At 37.0% G+C, this 18,087-nt stretch overlaps 1 protein-coding gene across 1 annotated transcript in view; it reads left to right on the top strand.

The window, feature by feature from the left end:
- Positions 1–18,087, top strand: part of PELI2 (pellino E3 ubiquitin protein ligase family member 2) — a 55,731-nt gene that overhangs the window by 23,749 nt on the left and 13,895 nt on the right. The window contains 2 exon segments of the mRNA XM_032236190.1: positions 902–1,031; positions 16,599–16,700. Of these exon segments, the coding sequence (XP_032092081.1) occupies positions 902–1,031; positions 16,599–16,700 (232 nt within the window).

The following is an 18,087-nucleotide window of genomic DNA, read 5'->3' on the forward strand; positions in this document are numbered from 1 at the left end:
CAGCCCCTCAAATACTGGAATATTGCTATCGTGTCACCCTTAGCCTTCTTTTCTCTAAACTAGCCATTCTCTGTTTCTGCAATGGTTCTTCATATGTTTTAGTCTCCAGTTCTTTAATCATCTGTTGGTCAGGCACCGATTGTTCAAATGGAAGCAATGTGACTTCTACCCCCCCCCCCAAGTGCAATTCAAGGGGAACTATTAACTTTAAAGCCCTAAATGATTATAACTTTTAAAGCCCTCAATGACTTGCAGGACCATGTCTCCCTAAGGGTATCCCATTCCAGGTTAGATATGATAGGCATACTCCAAGTCCCTTCCTTTAAATGTTGCCATTTGGCAATGTGCCTTCTCCATATCTCTCACTGCCCACTAGAATACCCTTCCTCCTGGAAATCCAGCAGAGCTCTATTCCCCTGGTCTTCTGGAAGGCGTTCAATAGCTGGCTTTATCTACAAGTGTTCAAAATGAGTGAGATTGGCGTGCAGAAGGTAGAATGCTGATGTTTGAGAAAGTATTGTCTTAGGGTGCCAGGAATTGTTATTGTAATTGTTGGGAGTTGATTTTTTTATTGTTTTGTCAAGTGTTCAGGGTTATGGTTCACAATATAAGCAGCTATATAAACACTTTAAAATAAAGTTGAATGCTTACGGGGAGTTTGGGAGACATTAGAAACTGAAGAATGCAACTTGTGGTCAGATACTTTATCTGAAATTGTTTCATTTGTTAACTTTTAGGTAATGGTGTTGTAGATTTGGCTGGTTGAACAATCTGGTGGTCTTTTATTATCAGAGATAGCTGAGAGTTGCTGCCCCTGTATACATGTCTACAAAGACTTTAAATTTTTATTTCACTAAAATGCTCAGCAAATGGAAATAACAAACACATATCTTTTTCATAGGTACAATGGCTGCCTCCCTAATGGTGACCGGGGTCGTAGGAAAAGCAGATTTGCCCTTTATAAAAGACCTAAAGCAAATGGCGTCAAACCTAGCACTGTTCATGTGATTTCAACACCTCAAGCATCTAAGGTATTGTCACTAATTCTCAGAGCTTGGGCCTCATGCTACGTTTTGCCGAGCAGCAATGATTGAATGTGTGTTATCCCTTTCTGGTGCTAGAAGGTATTTTTTGCATTGAGCATACTTTATTGGGTCTTTGAGTACAATGATGTTTGCATTAAGAATTCCTTCATCTGGGCTAATAAATAGATGTTGACAAAAAGTTTCAAATCTACAATTTCTGAGCTTGAATGTTCTTTAAGCTCTGATATTCTATTTCTAATTCACGTTAGCTATTTGATGTTATTGGCAATATACAGTCCTATTCCAATTTTCCAGATGTTGTCCATACTGAAAGAAGTAGTATTTCCAAACACCCCCCCCCCCCAATAACCATTTAGAGTGGGTTTAGGGCATCTTGAGTCTTAGAACAACTCTGGAATATATTTTACAAAATGACAAAAAAAAACCCCACCATGTTGAAACTTTAAAACCTCAGACTGAAATGCATTTCAAAATTTAATCCATGGATTCATAGATGCATGGACAATTATGAATCCTGCAATAAAAGCAAATACTTTTTATTCAGGTAGACATGAATCCCACTCTAGGATAAACTATATAAATATTTAGATCTTTCCAATTTTTTTGCAATATGTTGAAACTGCACCCATACGCTCCAGTGATTATTATGCTCAAATTAGAAAAGATTATTCATTTACTTAGAAATCATGTTTTAATCTTATAATGCCATGCAATGCATTAGCTAAGCAACAACTAACTCAAATTTTGAGAAACTTTTTTCAAGAAAATAATATAAATGGAACATTAGTAAGGGTGAGACGGGATGTTGTCAAGACAATAGTAAGGGAACATGAGATAAGCATAATTTAAAAAACATGACTGCAAAAAACACTTTATTCAGAAGTTAACAATATAGCAAAACATATAATAGAACCGTATCAATGAGTATAATATATAAACAGATGGAAAATAAAAGGAGAGAGATTATTTGCAAACAGATGAAATCTCCTGCAAATTATTTTCTGTCAAGTAAATACAACATTCCCAGAATTAATTCCAGAAGATGTACAATTTTTGGAATCTCCTTTCTCTGTTTTAGAAATCTCTGAAGTCTTTAGTTCTATTCAAAATGTAAAACCTCCTGACCGTGATTGACGGTCAGGGAATTTTATAAAGAATTTAAAGATATGTTAATATTTTTATTTTTATATAATAGTTTGCACCAAGAGGACTCTTTTCCAGAGTCTTAAAAATAATCTAAGATTATTTTGATCATTAAAATGACTACAAATTCACAGAAATTGTCATTTTATAGGCCCAATTCACAACTCAATGTGGATTATAAACCATACACAAAATTGTTAGCTAACCACTAATTATAAGTGACATCATTCATATATTTAACATATGAATGTAAATTTATATTTAATTAATATTTTATTCCAATTTAGAATACAACTATCCAATCAGAAAACTATTGACTACTATAGAAATTAGTAAAACTAATTAAGCTTCATTAGTAATGTATCTTTTTGATATATTTAAAGTTTAAAGTCTTTGATTCTCTGGAAATAGCATTTTTAAAACCAAATATTAAATAAATCTAGATTTGGGGCTGGCTGTCGTAAGATGATTGAACATATATATATATATATATGTATATATATGTATTGAACATATTTATATATATATATAAATATAACAAATGTAACAAAAAGGCAACAGTAAAAAAATATTGGGTTTCTGTCTGGATGGTCTCTTGTGACGAGCCGAAGGACAGAGAATGGAAGTGTGACCTTCCTCCCATATTTGGGCATACCAGGGGTTGTGACTTTAAATATATATGATGATGAGAGCTAAATAGCTTGAAATAGATCTATACTAGTCTCCCTTTATTTATTTATCAGCATAAATATAACAAAGGTAACAAAAAGGCAACAGTAAAAAATATTGGGTTTCTGTCTGGATGGTCTCTTGTGACGAGCTGAAGGACAGAGAGTGGAAGTGTGACAGGGGTTGTGACTTTAAATATATACCTTTCACCCTGGCCTGGCTGATAAGGAGTAGAGCTCTGTAGCTCAATGGTTAATACATCTGCCTAAGAGGCAATAGAGCACAGGTTCGATTCCCAGCAAGGGTATGGCTAGCTGATGAGAGCTAAATAGCTTGAAATAGATCTATACTAGTCTCCCTTTATTTATTTATCAGCATAAATATGATATATATATATATATATATATATATATATATATATATATATATATATATATATATATATATATATATATATATATATATATATATATATATATATATATCGAACAACTAAAGTGCAGATAAGACTTAACAGCTTTGATTCAGATTATATTGTGATTTTAAAAAGTACCAAGCAGGGTTGTCTCTTATCACAGGGGTCTCAAACTCGATTTCATTGAGGGCCACATCAGGGTTCTGTTTGACCTCGGTGGGCTGGAGATAGGTGTGGCTGGAGAGGGCGTGACCATGGTGGACGTATGACACAGGCTCAAGATGCATTTTCCCCCTTTGCATTCAAAAAAGCTATTCCAGACAATGGAAGATTTACTTTCTGGCACAAATAGTCTCAAATGCATAATGTAGAGATTAAAGACATGTAGAGTCCCCAGCTGCTATGGGGCTTGACTCTTTTGTATAGGAGCAGAGCATAAATGAATTGACAATTTCTCCAGATGTCCCTGAAACCTGTCTGTCCAACAGTCTATCAATCTTTGTTACTACCTGTGACATAGTCCTAGAGGAGGACTTAATATTAGTAATAATTTACAAAATTTATATACCACCCAATTCTTAATCACCCTGGGTGTCTCACAACAACAACAAAATTACAATTAAATCAATCACAGGTAAAAGATTAAGATAAAAGATGACAAACAGTGATACAAGGGGGCTCTTTCTCATCAAAGACCTGGGTGAAGAGCCAGATATTTTTGGGTCTTCTGAACAACAGCCATCCAGATCTTGGAGGGTACCTAGTTCTAGTTGGCAGATGCTGCTAAAGAGAAGGTGAAAAAGGTACTGCTACCTGTAGCACTATGCCAGTCAAAATGGGCCACAGATATTGATGTATCTTCTAATGAACTTCTATTTAGAAAATGATTTGAAAGACGATATAGACACCTTGATGTATTGGGCCCTAGTCAGTTTTGACACAACTGTATGCTGCTGCCAAATGATTTAGACACTGTCTTGGAGGAGGAAAAAGAACAAATGTTAAATGAATCAAATGTGAAAAAATACATCAGCTTCAGGAGGCAGAGTCTCAAGGTTTAGATATAATACTTAACTCAGTAGTTCAAAGCTTAGCATCTGGTTCTCCTTATCTGGATTTAGAAGCTGTGCAGAGTTAAGCCTGGTTAATATTTGGGTGGAACTATGGGGTGTGGGGGAATAACCCAATCATGGAGGTTATCTAGTTCTGATTGGCAGATGCTGCTAAAGAGAATGTGAAGAAGGTGCTGCCTCCTGCAGCACTCTACCAGCCAAAACAGGCCGCAGCCCCCCTCCCCCCGAGCAACCCATTTTTAGCCTCCATGGCCTCCTGTAGCACTCAGCTGGCTGAAAATGAGCTCACGAAGCCCTAATGTGGCCATTTTGGCCTCCACGGCATCCTGCTGCTAACCCTGAAGCTGACCTGGCCGAAGCCATATCCCTTGCTCTAAAGTGGCAACACTGAAACTCCAAGATGGTTTTGGCCAAGTCAGCAGATCAACCTTGTCACCTGCAGCAGGTTTTGGCCAGCAGAGGCACCACGGGCCGGTCCTTTGAATTTCTAGGCCAACCGTGGGCCAGATCTAAGCAGCCTGTGGGCCGGATTCGGTGGCAGGCCTTGAGTTTGAACCCCTGTCTTATCACCTCTATTATTCAATCTAGTTATAGAAGTGCTAGTAACAGCACTATATCCAACAATCAGATTTACTGATAAAATTGGGAGACATATATCTTTTCTCTCTCTCATACACACATACACACCCCTTCCCAATGTAAAAAAAATCCCTTTTTTCACTTGTAGTGGTCATGTGATAAAGATACACCCTTTTGGTGTAAAAATTTTTGAGAATTAGTAACATTACTAAACCAAAAATTGATGTCCCCAAGTTGGCTTATTGCATTTATTTTTAAGCCTAAGATTTCATCTTGTAAATAAAGAACTTATCTGTGTAATTTTAGCAGTCAAAACAATAGTTGCACGTATTGCCCAGAAAACAGTGATAAAATGAGTTACAACTAGTGCTCTTTCTGAAATGCATAAATACTTCTGAAATCTTTAGCAAAGCCTTTACTTTATATTATTTTTCTGGTGGCTTAAGGAGCTGTGACCTAAACCAAAAGAACTAAATGTACTTTTGCATGTTCTATAGTAGCATGGTTTCCAAACACAGAACAATACTGTTCCCTTCTTTGAATAAAATCCATGTTAGAATAAAAGCTTGCATATTTTAGAGACAGTTTCTTAGTACTGAATTCTTCTTCTTCTGTAAACTAAATGTAAATCCCTATTGATCTGTTTTATTGAATAAGATCTGTTTGGGGTATGTTTAGTATACCATGGAAGTTATGTGATATAATAAAGTGCACTGTACAGGTAGTCCTCGATTTACAACAGTTCATTTAGTGATCGTTCAAAGTTACAATGACACTGAAAAAAGTGACTTATGACCATTTTTTACACTTATGACTGTTGCTGCATCCCCATGGTCACGTAATCAAAATTCAGATGCTTGGCAACTGGTTCATATTTATGATGCTTGTGGTGTTCCAGGATCATGGGATCACCTTGGTAACCTTTTGACAAGCAAAGTCAATGGGCAAGCCAGATTCACTTTAACAACCGTGCTACTAACTTAACAACTGCTGAGATTCACGTAACAACTATGGCAAGAAAGGTCATAAAATGGAACAAAATTCACTTAATTGTGTCACCTAAAAATAGAAATTTTGGGCTCAATTGTAGTCAAAAGTTGAGGACTACCTGTAGTTGGTTGTCTCACTTTCCAGGCACATCTTTTCTCCTGACACTTAAGCAAGGATCTCTAATAGCATGATTCCTTTGTGTTTCGTGACAATATATTTGAAAAAGTGCCTGGAGAAATAGATAATTAACTATTTCTAATTAGTTTCATGTATGTCCCCTTCTTACACTTCTTGATTTTTGTGATTATTTTCAAGTCTAGATCTGGAAACTCTTTTGTTTGGTTTATTCCCCCCCCCCCCCCAATTTCAATTTCTTCAGGGTTTTTGAGGGGAGGGGGTCATGCTTTTGTAACCCAATTCCAAAACTAGAATTTCTTTATGTCAAGGTATTTAAAATTTAACAGGCCTCATAGATTCATTGCTTTAGTGTTTACAAAATGGTAAACTATAATGAGACATCTGTTTTTGACTGAATGTGATGTGTGACAAAATAGCAGTAAACCATAGCTAGTAAACTGTTGACTTATAAATCTTGATTTATTTTAGAATGTATGAATCCACTATCATAGTTCATTTTATGTGTTTCTCTTCTTAACTTCTAGGTATTCAGAAAAAAAGAGATAAGAATATGGAATAGGCTAAGGAAGCTATAACTGCTTTATCTGCAACTTTGGTTTGTTCAACAAACTATGCTTAAAATGAAATCTGATTAATATTATATATTATCACCACAATTTCTTTCCAAATGTGTACTTTCAAAGGCAGCCTTCCTCAATCAGGGCATTCTCTAATTAGTTGGACTTGCACAGGCAAAATACCCAGTGAACTCATTAAACCTTACAGACTAGATCAGACTAGGATACGAACATCATGAAGATCAGTACTACTTTTATTGTAAAGTTTCAATAACAGAATATTTCACTTTACCTTCCCTCCCTTTATCTTTGGGCCTACGAGGGCGGAACCTCTTAGAGTTTTACTCACATCACATCACAGTTTTACTCACATCACATTGTTATCCCAAGCACAGGCTTAACTAACCATTGCTTTGGCAGTGGCTTTTTCTTGTGCCTCTGCCCTCTACACAGCCTGCCCATTGCATTCTAAAAGTTGGACGTGCACATACAATATGTGGATATTGTCCACATTGGCTAAAAGTGCTTTCATGGAAGAAAGGGAGGTAGGAATTGAAATTGACAAAATGCCTATCAGTTCCGAGTTTCTGGCTCTTCTTTATTTTGAATATTAAAAGGCAGCTTCTTCTACCATGAGTACCACTATTCCTTTATAGAGATACTTTACTTAAAATAAGTATTTAAATTGATTGCCACTAAGAGACTGTAAACTGACAGCCAAATCCTGCAAAATGTTAGTGAGATATAAATAGACATCACTCCCTGCTTTATAAGTTGGAAGACAGACAGGGGCATAATGCTGCTTTTCCGAATATATAATTATTCTGGAACCAGAAATGCATATTTATGGCAAGTGACTAAAAAGCACTCCCAACACGTCATCTGCTTTTCCCAAGTCCTCCTTTTTATTGTATCTTTTTATTTATGTATTCATTAAGCTTATATGCCACCCAGTTCGCCTTGAGGTGACTAAGCAGTTTACATTCAATTAAAAACAACAAGATAAAACATTGAAAACATTGAAAACAATAAATAGTAACACTAGAAATGAGTTAAAATTGACAAAGATGGGAGGGAAGGGAGAAAGTTACACACAGGGATGGGTTGGGATTTATCTTACTCCATTAACCCCCTCCAGAATGACATGCCCCAATTGGGGCCCCAGACCAGTTTGCAAAACCAGCTCTTCAGGCCCTTTCAGAAGGGCAAAAGCCTTTTTCTGACTGACTATATTTGTACTCTTAAAAGTTAAACACTAATTAAAACATTCTAATCATTTTAGGATTTGTCTCTTTCTCTGACTCAAATAGACACACGATTTTCAGTAGAGATTGCAAAAATGCAGCATAATACAGCTGGGTAGGTATTTATATTCAAGGGAAAAAAGGTGATTTGGAGTCCGTAGGGGTGCCCATGTTGTATTTGCTGATAGGGCTCAAGGTTGACTCAGCCTTCCATCCTTCCTAGGTGGGTAAAATGAGGACCCAGATTGTTGGGGGCAATAGGCTGACTCTGTAAATCGCTCAAGAGAGGGCTGGAAAGCACTTGGAAGCGGTATATAAGTCTAAGTGCTATTGCTATTGCTAACTCCATAAAGAAGTTAAATCTTTGCTCAGTCCCAGAAAAAGACAGATATTAATAGACTGAGAAATCAGAGGGATAATAATGCAGATTTATTAGACCAGCAGGAAACCTCTCATATCAGGATGGAAAAATAATCTCTAACCATTAGGAATAAATCACAGCTTGTGTTTTATTCAAACATAAGAAACAGATTGCGAACAATGGAAGAGGTTGAGGCAATGAACAGAAATTTAGACAATGAAATGCAAAATAGATTTCATTAATCACTGGCCATAATGTTGGGGATTGAAAGAGAAAATTGTTACTGGTTTCTTCTTTTTATGTGGTGGTAAATTGAGGGCATTGTGCATTTCTGTTTTTAAAATAACAAAATAGCTGTGCCCAACAGCCAATTGTGCTTTAGTCTGGGAAATAAATTGAAGAAACAATCAAGTTTACGTGGAAAAGAGAATGCCTGTCTTTGAATGACATTGGCAGTTGGAGTACAGGTAGTCCTTGAGTTACGACTGTAACAGAGCCTCCTTATGATCAGAAGTTAGGAAGGCTGTTATACTGTGACTCCCTGCCCTGTATATACATTTCTCAAGAGATCAATGAGGTATTCTGGAATTCCCACTTCTTTCTGAGCTTTCTCAAATCCAGCGTTCATCACCATTAATGTCTCCGATTCCTCAACCTTTTCTAAAGTCAGCTTGAACATCTCTTTTCCCATGCAAGACTCTAATCTCTGTTGAATTGTCTTAAGTATTATTTTGCTAGCTTGTGAAATTAAGGATATAGTACGATAGTTTACACATTGTTAGTCTCCTTTTTTTGGTATTGTAGATTGATTTCTTCTGATTTGTTGGCCACTGTGTCATTCTCCAGATTTGCTGGCATAGCTTAATTAGAACCTTTACTGATTATTCTTCTGCTGCTTCAATGGGCATTCCATCAGTTGCTATAGCTGAGTTGGTAATGAATGGAGTGCTGATCTAACTTCATCTTCTAGTAATAGGGATTCTTGTAAGTAGGGAATTTCTTTTAAAATATCTTGAATGTTAACATCACAACTGTATGGTGTTTCAATATGTTCCCTCCATCTTCCTTTGATCTTCTTTGAATAGTTATTATCTGCCTATTGGCATGCTTTATACCAATTCAAGGTTAGAATTTCCTTCTGAATTCAGAAATCTTTTGAAAGAGTCCTTGTTTTCCCATGTCTGTTTCTATCTTCAGTTTTTTGCCAATGTAATACTGTTTTGTGTCTTTTTTTTCTTTCTTATTCTGGCTTCTTTTCTCATCTTAGCAATTTCCAACAAATCCTGGATTTGTTCTGAAATCCAGTTTTCTTTTTTTCTGTCTTCATATTTGGCAGACTCGTATCTTTACAGGTAATCCTCATTTAATATCCAGTCATTTAGCAGCCGTTTGAACAAACCCTCCCAAAAGTTATTTGACCTCATTTTGAAATTGCAGTGCCCCCATGGTCATTGGCTCTTACAACTGATCACAGGAAGGCTGCAGCACTCCCTGTCTCTCTTCCCCCTTGATTCTGCACCACTGGTACCTGCAAGCTATGTGCCTGTGTCCCACCTCTCCATCATCCATCACTCTTACCTTCTGAAGATTTCTCGACCTCATATTGGAAAGGAGGGCAGTCCATACATGTTTGGACCATGTGGCTGCTTCCTGGAAACAGTCACCATTTTCAGAATGGCCACAATTCCTTGCAATTGCGCCAAAATTTCATAACTTCTTTGGGGAGCAAAACCCAAGGGCCTTGGGGACCCCAAGGGCAACAAGCGGAGCACAGGATGTCTCCGGTTGGGAAGGCCTTGGGAGGCCTGCATCAAGCAGTAGGGATTGGTGGCGTTGCAGGTATTTTGGGTTGCACCCATGGTGCTTATCACTATCTTTGTTTTCTATTGCTACAGGTCTTTCTACTTCTACATTCTATTTGCAGATCTTAGTATTTTGTGACCACCCCCCAGTGCTTTCCCTTCTATACTGCTGTCTCCAGGGACTGTCATATTATTATCATAGGGATATTCTAGGATTTAATTGTTTTACCCTACTTTGATTTAGCTGACAAATTCCATGTTAGAACCTGCTTTAAATAAATCTAGATGTATGCATACTCTGTCTTACTCCAGGCCATTGCCTAAAATGTATTGTTTGTTTTAATGTCCAGTACACATATTTGTTTACTGGGCTCTAAGCTAGTTTTATTGAATCAGTATATAATTATTGTATTGTGGGATTTTTTTGGTGGTGTGCCATGGAAATAGTGTGTAATTTATTATTGGTGCTGTTGTTGTATATTAGTAGAAGTTTCTAGAAGTTTCCTTTAAAGGAAATCCTAAATAGAGTGCTTTGCTGTTTTCTAGAGGTGGTAAAGGCATTATTTTTTAAAAGATTCCAATTCCAATCTGTAATCTACTTCTTAACAGATAACAGCAGTGCTTCTGAAACTTCCCCCGCCCCAAACAATATGTTACTGTTGATGCTAAATCTATATGTAATAAATCTATATGGAAGTACTTTTTACATTTTGTTAATAGCAGCAATAGCAATAGCAATAGCAGTGGACTTATATACCGCTTCATAGGCCTTTCAGGCCTCTCTAAGCGGTTTACAGAGAGTCAGCATATTGCCCCCAACAATCTGGGTCCTCATTTTACCCACCTCGGAAGGATGGAAGGCTGAGTCAACCCTGAGCCGGTGAGATTTGAACCGCTGACCTGCTGATCTAGCAGTAGCCTGCAGTGCTGCATTTTAACCACTGCGCCACCTTGGCTCTAATCCTGGAATGTACTCTTGCTTGACTTTCCTAAAAATGTTGTCCTCTCCAATTGCAACTTTCTCGTTGATTTATTTGAAGAAAGATGGGGTTGTAGAATTGTTTGTTTGCAGTATTTGTTCATTTTGTAATATCTGATCTTTATGAATTTTGACCACGTGTATTTTTATTAAAAAAAAAAAAAGCAACAAGAAGCCCATGAAGTGTTCTTTATACTGCCGTAATAGGAAATTGGTATGTGGTTGATTTGCACTGACAATGTTTCATTCCCACCCACCCACCCGCCCCCAGTAATTGATTTCTATCAACTTCTGTCAGTGATAAAATCAGTTTCAATAATATTTTAGTCTAGCTGTCATCCTTTCATGTCCTGCAATATAATATGTCTTATAAATTCTGATCCTGTAATTGTAAGACCATAGTTCCATAATTGCAAGAACATATCTTGAGTTTGTCTGGAACAGATGAGAACAGAATAACCATTTTATATTGTTCAGGGGGAAAAGTCAGTGCAGCTTATCTGTGTATCCAAGAACGACAGATTTTCTGTATTCTGATAATTTGGCTACTAATGTACCTTTGTAAGACTAACTGCTTTTCACTGTCTACAGTACACTGATTCTTAATTCATTTCTTAGCTCTGGATCTCAAAATGTCTCATTTGTTTTTAATGTAAACTGTTTTGTGTATATTGGACTCCCTGAAAAATCATTTTTTCTTCTATTGGAAAGTCTATATCAGTCACTTCACTTTTATGACTATTCACTGATTTGTTTCTCTGCATTAATAATCTTCAGCGGCATTTGGGATTTATGGTGTAACTTGGATTAATATGAGAATATAGTTAACTTCACATAAGATTCCTTCAGTTTTTGTTTATAAATACTTCTGTTCCTAACAGAATAGTTTTATGAGGTATCAAGAAATTCTGCTTGTCTTATTTACCAGTATAAGTTGTTTTTTTCTGATTTAATGGATAGATCCTTTGTGTGTTTAGCTACTTTTGAAATGTGCCATATTCCACTAGGGAGGTCTGTTTTCTCTTGGCAATATCTTGGTGCTCCAGGCAAGTTAGGGAACATTCTAATTAGATATGCTGTATGATATTTTGCACAAACATAATGTTATATACTATATGTTGTTTCGCACAAATATGATGTTAATATATTTGCCTTCCTAGGATTTTCAGTTTTGTTCATTTGAATCAATATTTTATTTTATACATCTTTTTACCTGCTCCAATAATACCTTTAGAATTATCCATGCACTTCCTGGACATTCACTATGTAGCTTAGAAGCATTCTATTAAGGCAAAGTGTTTATTTATTTGTCATATATTGCCTAAGGAAGGCTTTGTAGCTTCACATCAGCCACAGGAACAATTAGAAAGCTCCCTATTCTGGATGCTGCAGAAGTCCATTCCACTATAGCACCTGCAATGTTGACAGCAGACCTGCAAAGTATTTATTATGTTGCAACTTGGTCTGAAAAATCTATTATCTAGACAGATCAAAACAGGTGCTGGGTTGTTGTTTTTGGATGACATATACTCTTGTTTTTGTTTCATTGTCCTCTGCATTGCTTGTAATTACATCTAGCTGTTTTCCTCCATTCACATGTTACAGGGAAACCATAGTGAAAGAGAGAACAAGTTGCCTAAATGGTCATTTAAACCTTCCGCTGTCTCTTTTTAGGGGGATATTTGCATTTTAATAACTTCTAATTTGAAGAATACTATTTATGATGCAGAGTATTAACACAACACTTTTGGAATATTATCTCAATTATTTTTATAGTAATTGAATGAGACAAATCTAAAGCATAGTATATTATCCTATGAGAAAAATAATGCATTTTCTAAAATTATCTTATAGTTTATATTCTTGTTGAAGTGAGAATTATGGACCAATATAACTATGGACCAACACAAATCAGTGCAGTATTTTCTGTATTACGCGTTATCTCCCATTGTGGTTTTCATAATTGGATAAATAGTGTGACACACCTATCTTTTTAGCTCTCTGAATTTGCTAAACATTCAACATTGCTAAAACATACAGCAATGCTTTTTGAATCATGGTAGAGGTTTTTTGGGGGGTTGTTTGTATGTGTCTTTTAGTCTGTTATGATTCCTGGAAACTGCCCAGATTAGTCCCTGCAATTTTCCTAGCAAGATTTCAGAAGTGGTTTGCCATTGCCTTCTTTCCAGGACTGAGAGAAAGTAACTGGCCTAAGGTCATTCAGCTCACTGTGTGCCTAAGGCAGAACTACAATTCACAGTCTCCTGGTTTATAGCCTTAATACCTTAACCACTAAACTATATTGGCTCTTCTTTTTAATTGATACATAGAGAATAAATGATCAAAAGCAAAGAAAGAGATAGGAAAAAAGTAAACAATACTGTTTCTGTAATTGAGGTGATAATATTGAGGTGAACCAAGGGTGGCGCAGTGGTTAAATGCAGCACTGCAGGCTACTGCTAGATCAGCAGTTCAGCGGTTCAAATCTCATCGGCTCAGGGTTGACTCAGCCTTCCATCCTTCCGAGGTGGGTAAAATGAGGACCCAGATTGTTGGGGGCAATATGCTGACTCTCTGTAAACCGCTTAGAGAGGCCTGAAAGGCCTATGAAGCGGTATATAAATCTACTGCTATTGCTATTGCTATATCACTACAAGCTGTGCAATCTTCATTCTTTCTCCATTCTGTGATCACAGAAGGAATGACAAGCAGAAATATAGTTTGCCAGATAGTGTAGGATAGAGGTATAACTTGTATGCGGTGCAAGGCTTTTGCATTTTTATATTCAGTTTGGGATGTAGGTAAGCTAGCAGGAATGTATGTACCTATATTTTGAGTGTTGGCTAGGGTCCAGCGGTCCATATAATAACAAAAAAAAGTTTGTTAGCTTTGCCTATTCGTTAAGTTCTGGTTTCTGCACCTGTCTTGGTACTACTTGAATATTAAAAGCCTTCTATATATTATAGAATATAACCGGAACTCCTTTTAAAGCTATGAATAATTCTTTTTGTTTTCTTCTTAATAGCCACTGAGCTTCCATTTTAAAGAATGTTAACTTAATCTTCAAGAATAATGGGTTATGTAGCTCATAGGCCCCTCAATGTTTTGTATTTAGAAAGAAATGTTGAAAGAACCTGATAAAGGCACCAAAGTCCTATGAATGTGGTTTTTGAATTGTACAAATAGTTTCAGTGAAATAAAATTAAGTGCATGTAGTACTAAATGAATAGTTGTTTTAGAAACAGAGGACGTTAATTTTCTGTAATTACCAACCAAGGACACCCTGTATCTATGTGGGAGAAACATACGTATAATTTACCTAGTAAAAATAGAACTAAAAACAGGCTTGCTAAAGGATATTTCAGAATGCCAATCTATGAAGCTGGGGTTGGCTTGTAATATGTAATCAACTATTTCCAAATAACCTTTCAAACATATTCTTAATTCTAATTGCTGACTGGAAGTGGCTGAATGTTTTTCAGCTGTACCTGGATTCTTAAGCATATCTGTAGTACAAATATTGTTAAATATTACTTATCAGTGGCTAAGCATGTGATAGATTGAATTTAAGAAATATTTAGGAGATTATGCCATTTAAAATGAGGAAAATAGCAGATGCAGATACTGTCTGTTTGGGAACATTCAGATGCATAACCAGCTCTGTAATTGATTCATATAAAACATATTTGGCTCACCTTTTGAAATGAGCTCTTTTGGTTTATGTTTAACGATAGAATTCTGACTAAGAGGAACATTAGAGATATTTTTTCTTTATATTAGTGGAAATTATATCTTGAAGCTAAGTTCCAATACTTGCAAAATAACTAAAATAGTTTAATTATATGACTAAACAGTCACAAAGGTGCTTTTCCAAAAGGAAATTGAACTATTTTTTTTCCTTTGAGGAAGAAGATTGATGTTTCGCTTCTCATCCAAGAAGCTTCATCAGCCATAATTGCAATAGGACTTGACACCGGATTAGGGTCCGCAACTTGGGAGTCCTCCTGGATCCACAGCTGAGTTTTGATCACCATCTATCGGCTGTGACCAGGGGGGCATTTGCCCAGGTTCGCCTGGTGCGCCAGTTGCGGCCCTACCTGAATCGGGAGGCTCTCACGACAGTCACTCGAGCCCTTGTGATCTCTAAGCTGGAATACTGCAATGTGCTCTACATGGGGCTGCCCTTGAAGAGCACCCGGAGACTTCAGCTAGTACAGAACGCGGCCGCGCGAGTGATTGTGGGCGCACCTCGGTTCGCCCACATAACACCTATCCTCCGCGAGCTGCGCTGGCTGCCTGTAGATCTCCGGGTGCAATTCAAGGTCTTACTTACCACCCATAAAGCGCTCCTGGTAGTGGATCTGACTATCTGAGAGACCGCCTCCTGCCAATAATCTCCCTGCGTCCCATCAGATCGCATAGAGCGGGCCTCCTCCGTATTCCATCCGCCAGTCAGTGCCGACTGGCGACCACCCGGAGGAGAGCCTTCTCAGTTGCTGCTCCGACGCTATGGAACAATCTCCCCGTGGAGATTCGTACCCTGACCACAGTCCAGGCCTTCCGTACAGCCCTCAAGATCTGGCTACGCCGTCAGGCCTGGGGGATAAACTCTTCTGCCCCTCCCGAATGCTGAGTGAATGTTGTGTTTTAGTACTTTTTAGTTATTTCACATTTTTTTTTCTGTATTTTGTCTTTCACTCCCCTTCCCTTACTATTGTAAGCCGCCCTGAGTCCCCTCAGGGAAAAGGGCGGCCTATAAATGCTAAATAAAATCTAAAAAAAAAAAAAAAAAAAAATTGCATGTACACGCTTGTGTCTGCAGTCGTGCGTGGCGCCCCCACTGCACATTCCTTCTTTCGTGCTTTTGGGTGCAGGGAAGCGGGCCTTTCATGGCATCATGGCTCTGCTCCTATCTCCCACCCTTTCCTTCCCATTGTTCTCCCCCCCCCCCCACTCGCCCGCCAAATTTAAACTAGGTGTGGCCTCCAGGCTGCAAAGTTGAATGCTTTAATTCCTTCTAGGAAACTTACTGGTTCTGTGCTCTGCAGCCCACCCAGGCCCTGCTTGCCTGGGCACCTCCTGTTGCCATGGGATGGCTGGGCGCCATCCATTGTTTGATCTATAAAGTTTCTTGTGACAGCAAATACTGTAGGTTTAAAACCTGAAATAAAATGTTGAATACATCTGTAAAAAAATAGGTTTTCATATGTAAAATATGAATCTCCTCTAGAAAAACTTCATTAAGCAGTATTCCAATGTAAAATATACTGTAGAAATCACAGAGGCACTTTCTTTTCTTGACTTTGTGAAGTAGATAATACTAATTTAAAAAAACTATTGAAGTGTAGATCTCCGTATTTTCTACCTGCTGTCCCATGAAAAACTCATAAATGATTATATCTTACATGGGAGATAATTTATTTAATTTTTATTTGTTATGATTACACTTAATGACTGCAATATATGCTGTATTGTACCTAAAATTAAAAACTCAATTTGAAGAATGTAGTCATGTTTGTAATTGTATTTACAAGTGTTTTATACTGTTCTTTCCCTGGCAGAAATGTTATTTAAATAAAGCAGAGAATGTTTTATTCCACAGGCCATCAGTTGTAAGGGACAACACAGTATCTCCTACACGTTATCACGAAATCAAACCATTGTAGTGGAATATACGCATGATAAAGATACTGATATGTTTCAGGTAAGTGTATTAACATTACATAAAAGTAGTTGCTTGTGGTAACATAAAATAGATTTCTTAGAGATTTTAATGTTTCGTATGTGCCTTATGAATTGGAAATTTGTCATATGAAAAGTAATTCTCAGAAAGCTTTTATACTGTACCCTGTCTGTCTTTTATAAGAACACATGCACTGCCATGTTGGATCTGACCTCTGGACCATCTAATCCAGCAGTCTCATAGGACCAACCAACTACCCAAGGAAGCCTACTAGCCTCCTAGTAGAGGCCTTTTAGAGACAGTCACACTGCCTTTAAGGCTAATTGCCATTGATCCTAGTATTGCACTGTTCTCAGATTTTATAAATTTGGTGTGAAATAATCTGTAAAATTAAAATATTGCAATTGCTGAAGAAGAATGTTAATTGCTTCTCTGTCCAGTCTTTGTATAGAAAAATATAGTTTATGTATAATTGCAAAAGAGACCTATTTCGTAGTTATCTTACAAGTTACAGGAAAGCACACTAGGAAGCTGTGGTCAGTTGTGTAGTTTCCTAACTTAAATGCATGCAGCAAAATATTTTCAAGATAGTGATATGTAACTGCATTTCCATGCATTTTCTGCCCCTGAAGAGTTTTTCATGTGGAATATTTAAAACATCCTTTTATAGCAGATCTTTTAAACAATTATACACATGTTTCCTGTTATGTACTTAATGGATCATGCTTTTGAAAATTAGTTGGTTAACACATGAGCAGTTCAGGAATAATGTTCCTGAATTTGGATTGATCTTATTCAAGCATTTTTGAAAGCTCTCTCAATGAGAACTAGTGATAGCTGCATTGTTTATACTTTGGTCTTCTCAATATTATCTTGAAAGTGTGTCCATGGACACCACGTAGTGTACATGGCTAGTATAGCAGATCCACAGAAGCACCCCAATTCCCCACTCCATCTGGAAAGCCCTTAATTAATTTTCAAGATACGTTTGGAAATAAATGAATTCAAGTTTTTCTTTGGATTTTTTAAAATGATTTCTCCTACTTCAGTGATTTTCCAAGCTCAGAACATGTAGTGCTATTTGTTAAATTGATCTCCTATTTATTTTTTGAAAAGTTCAGACAGGCTTCATAAGACTAGGTCTCCCATCTAGGAATTAATCATGTCATATCCTCCTTGTCTTCAGCAATTAAATGCTTCCTATACATTGACTCTAATCCACAATGTAAAACAAAAAGTGTTTATACCACAAGATAAGCAGTCCTGAACCAGCTAGGGCTTTCTGAGAGTGATAATGCATACTGAAATTATACAATCTTGAGGTAGTTGATAGTATCTAATACAAAACCTATGTAAACCTGAACCACACCAGATAAACAAGAACAATCATAGAAGAAATAATAACTAA

The sequence above is a fragment of the Thamnophis elegans genome, chromosome 1, assembly GCF_009769535.1.
Source record: "Thamnophis elegans isolate rThaEle1 chromosome 1, rThaEle1.pri, whole genome shotgun sequence".
Classification (NCBI taxonomy): Eukaryota; Metazoa; Chordata; class Lepidosauria; order Squamata; family Colubridae; genus Thamnophis; species Thamnophis elegans.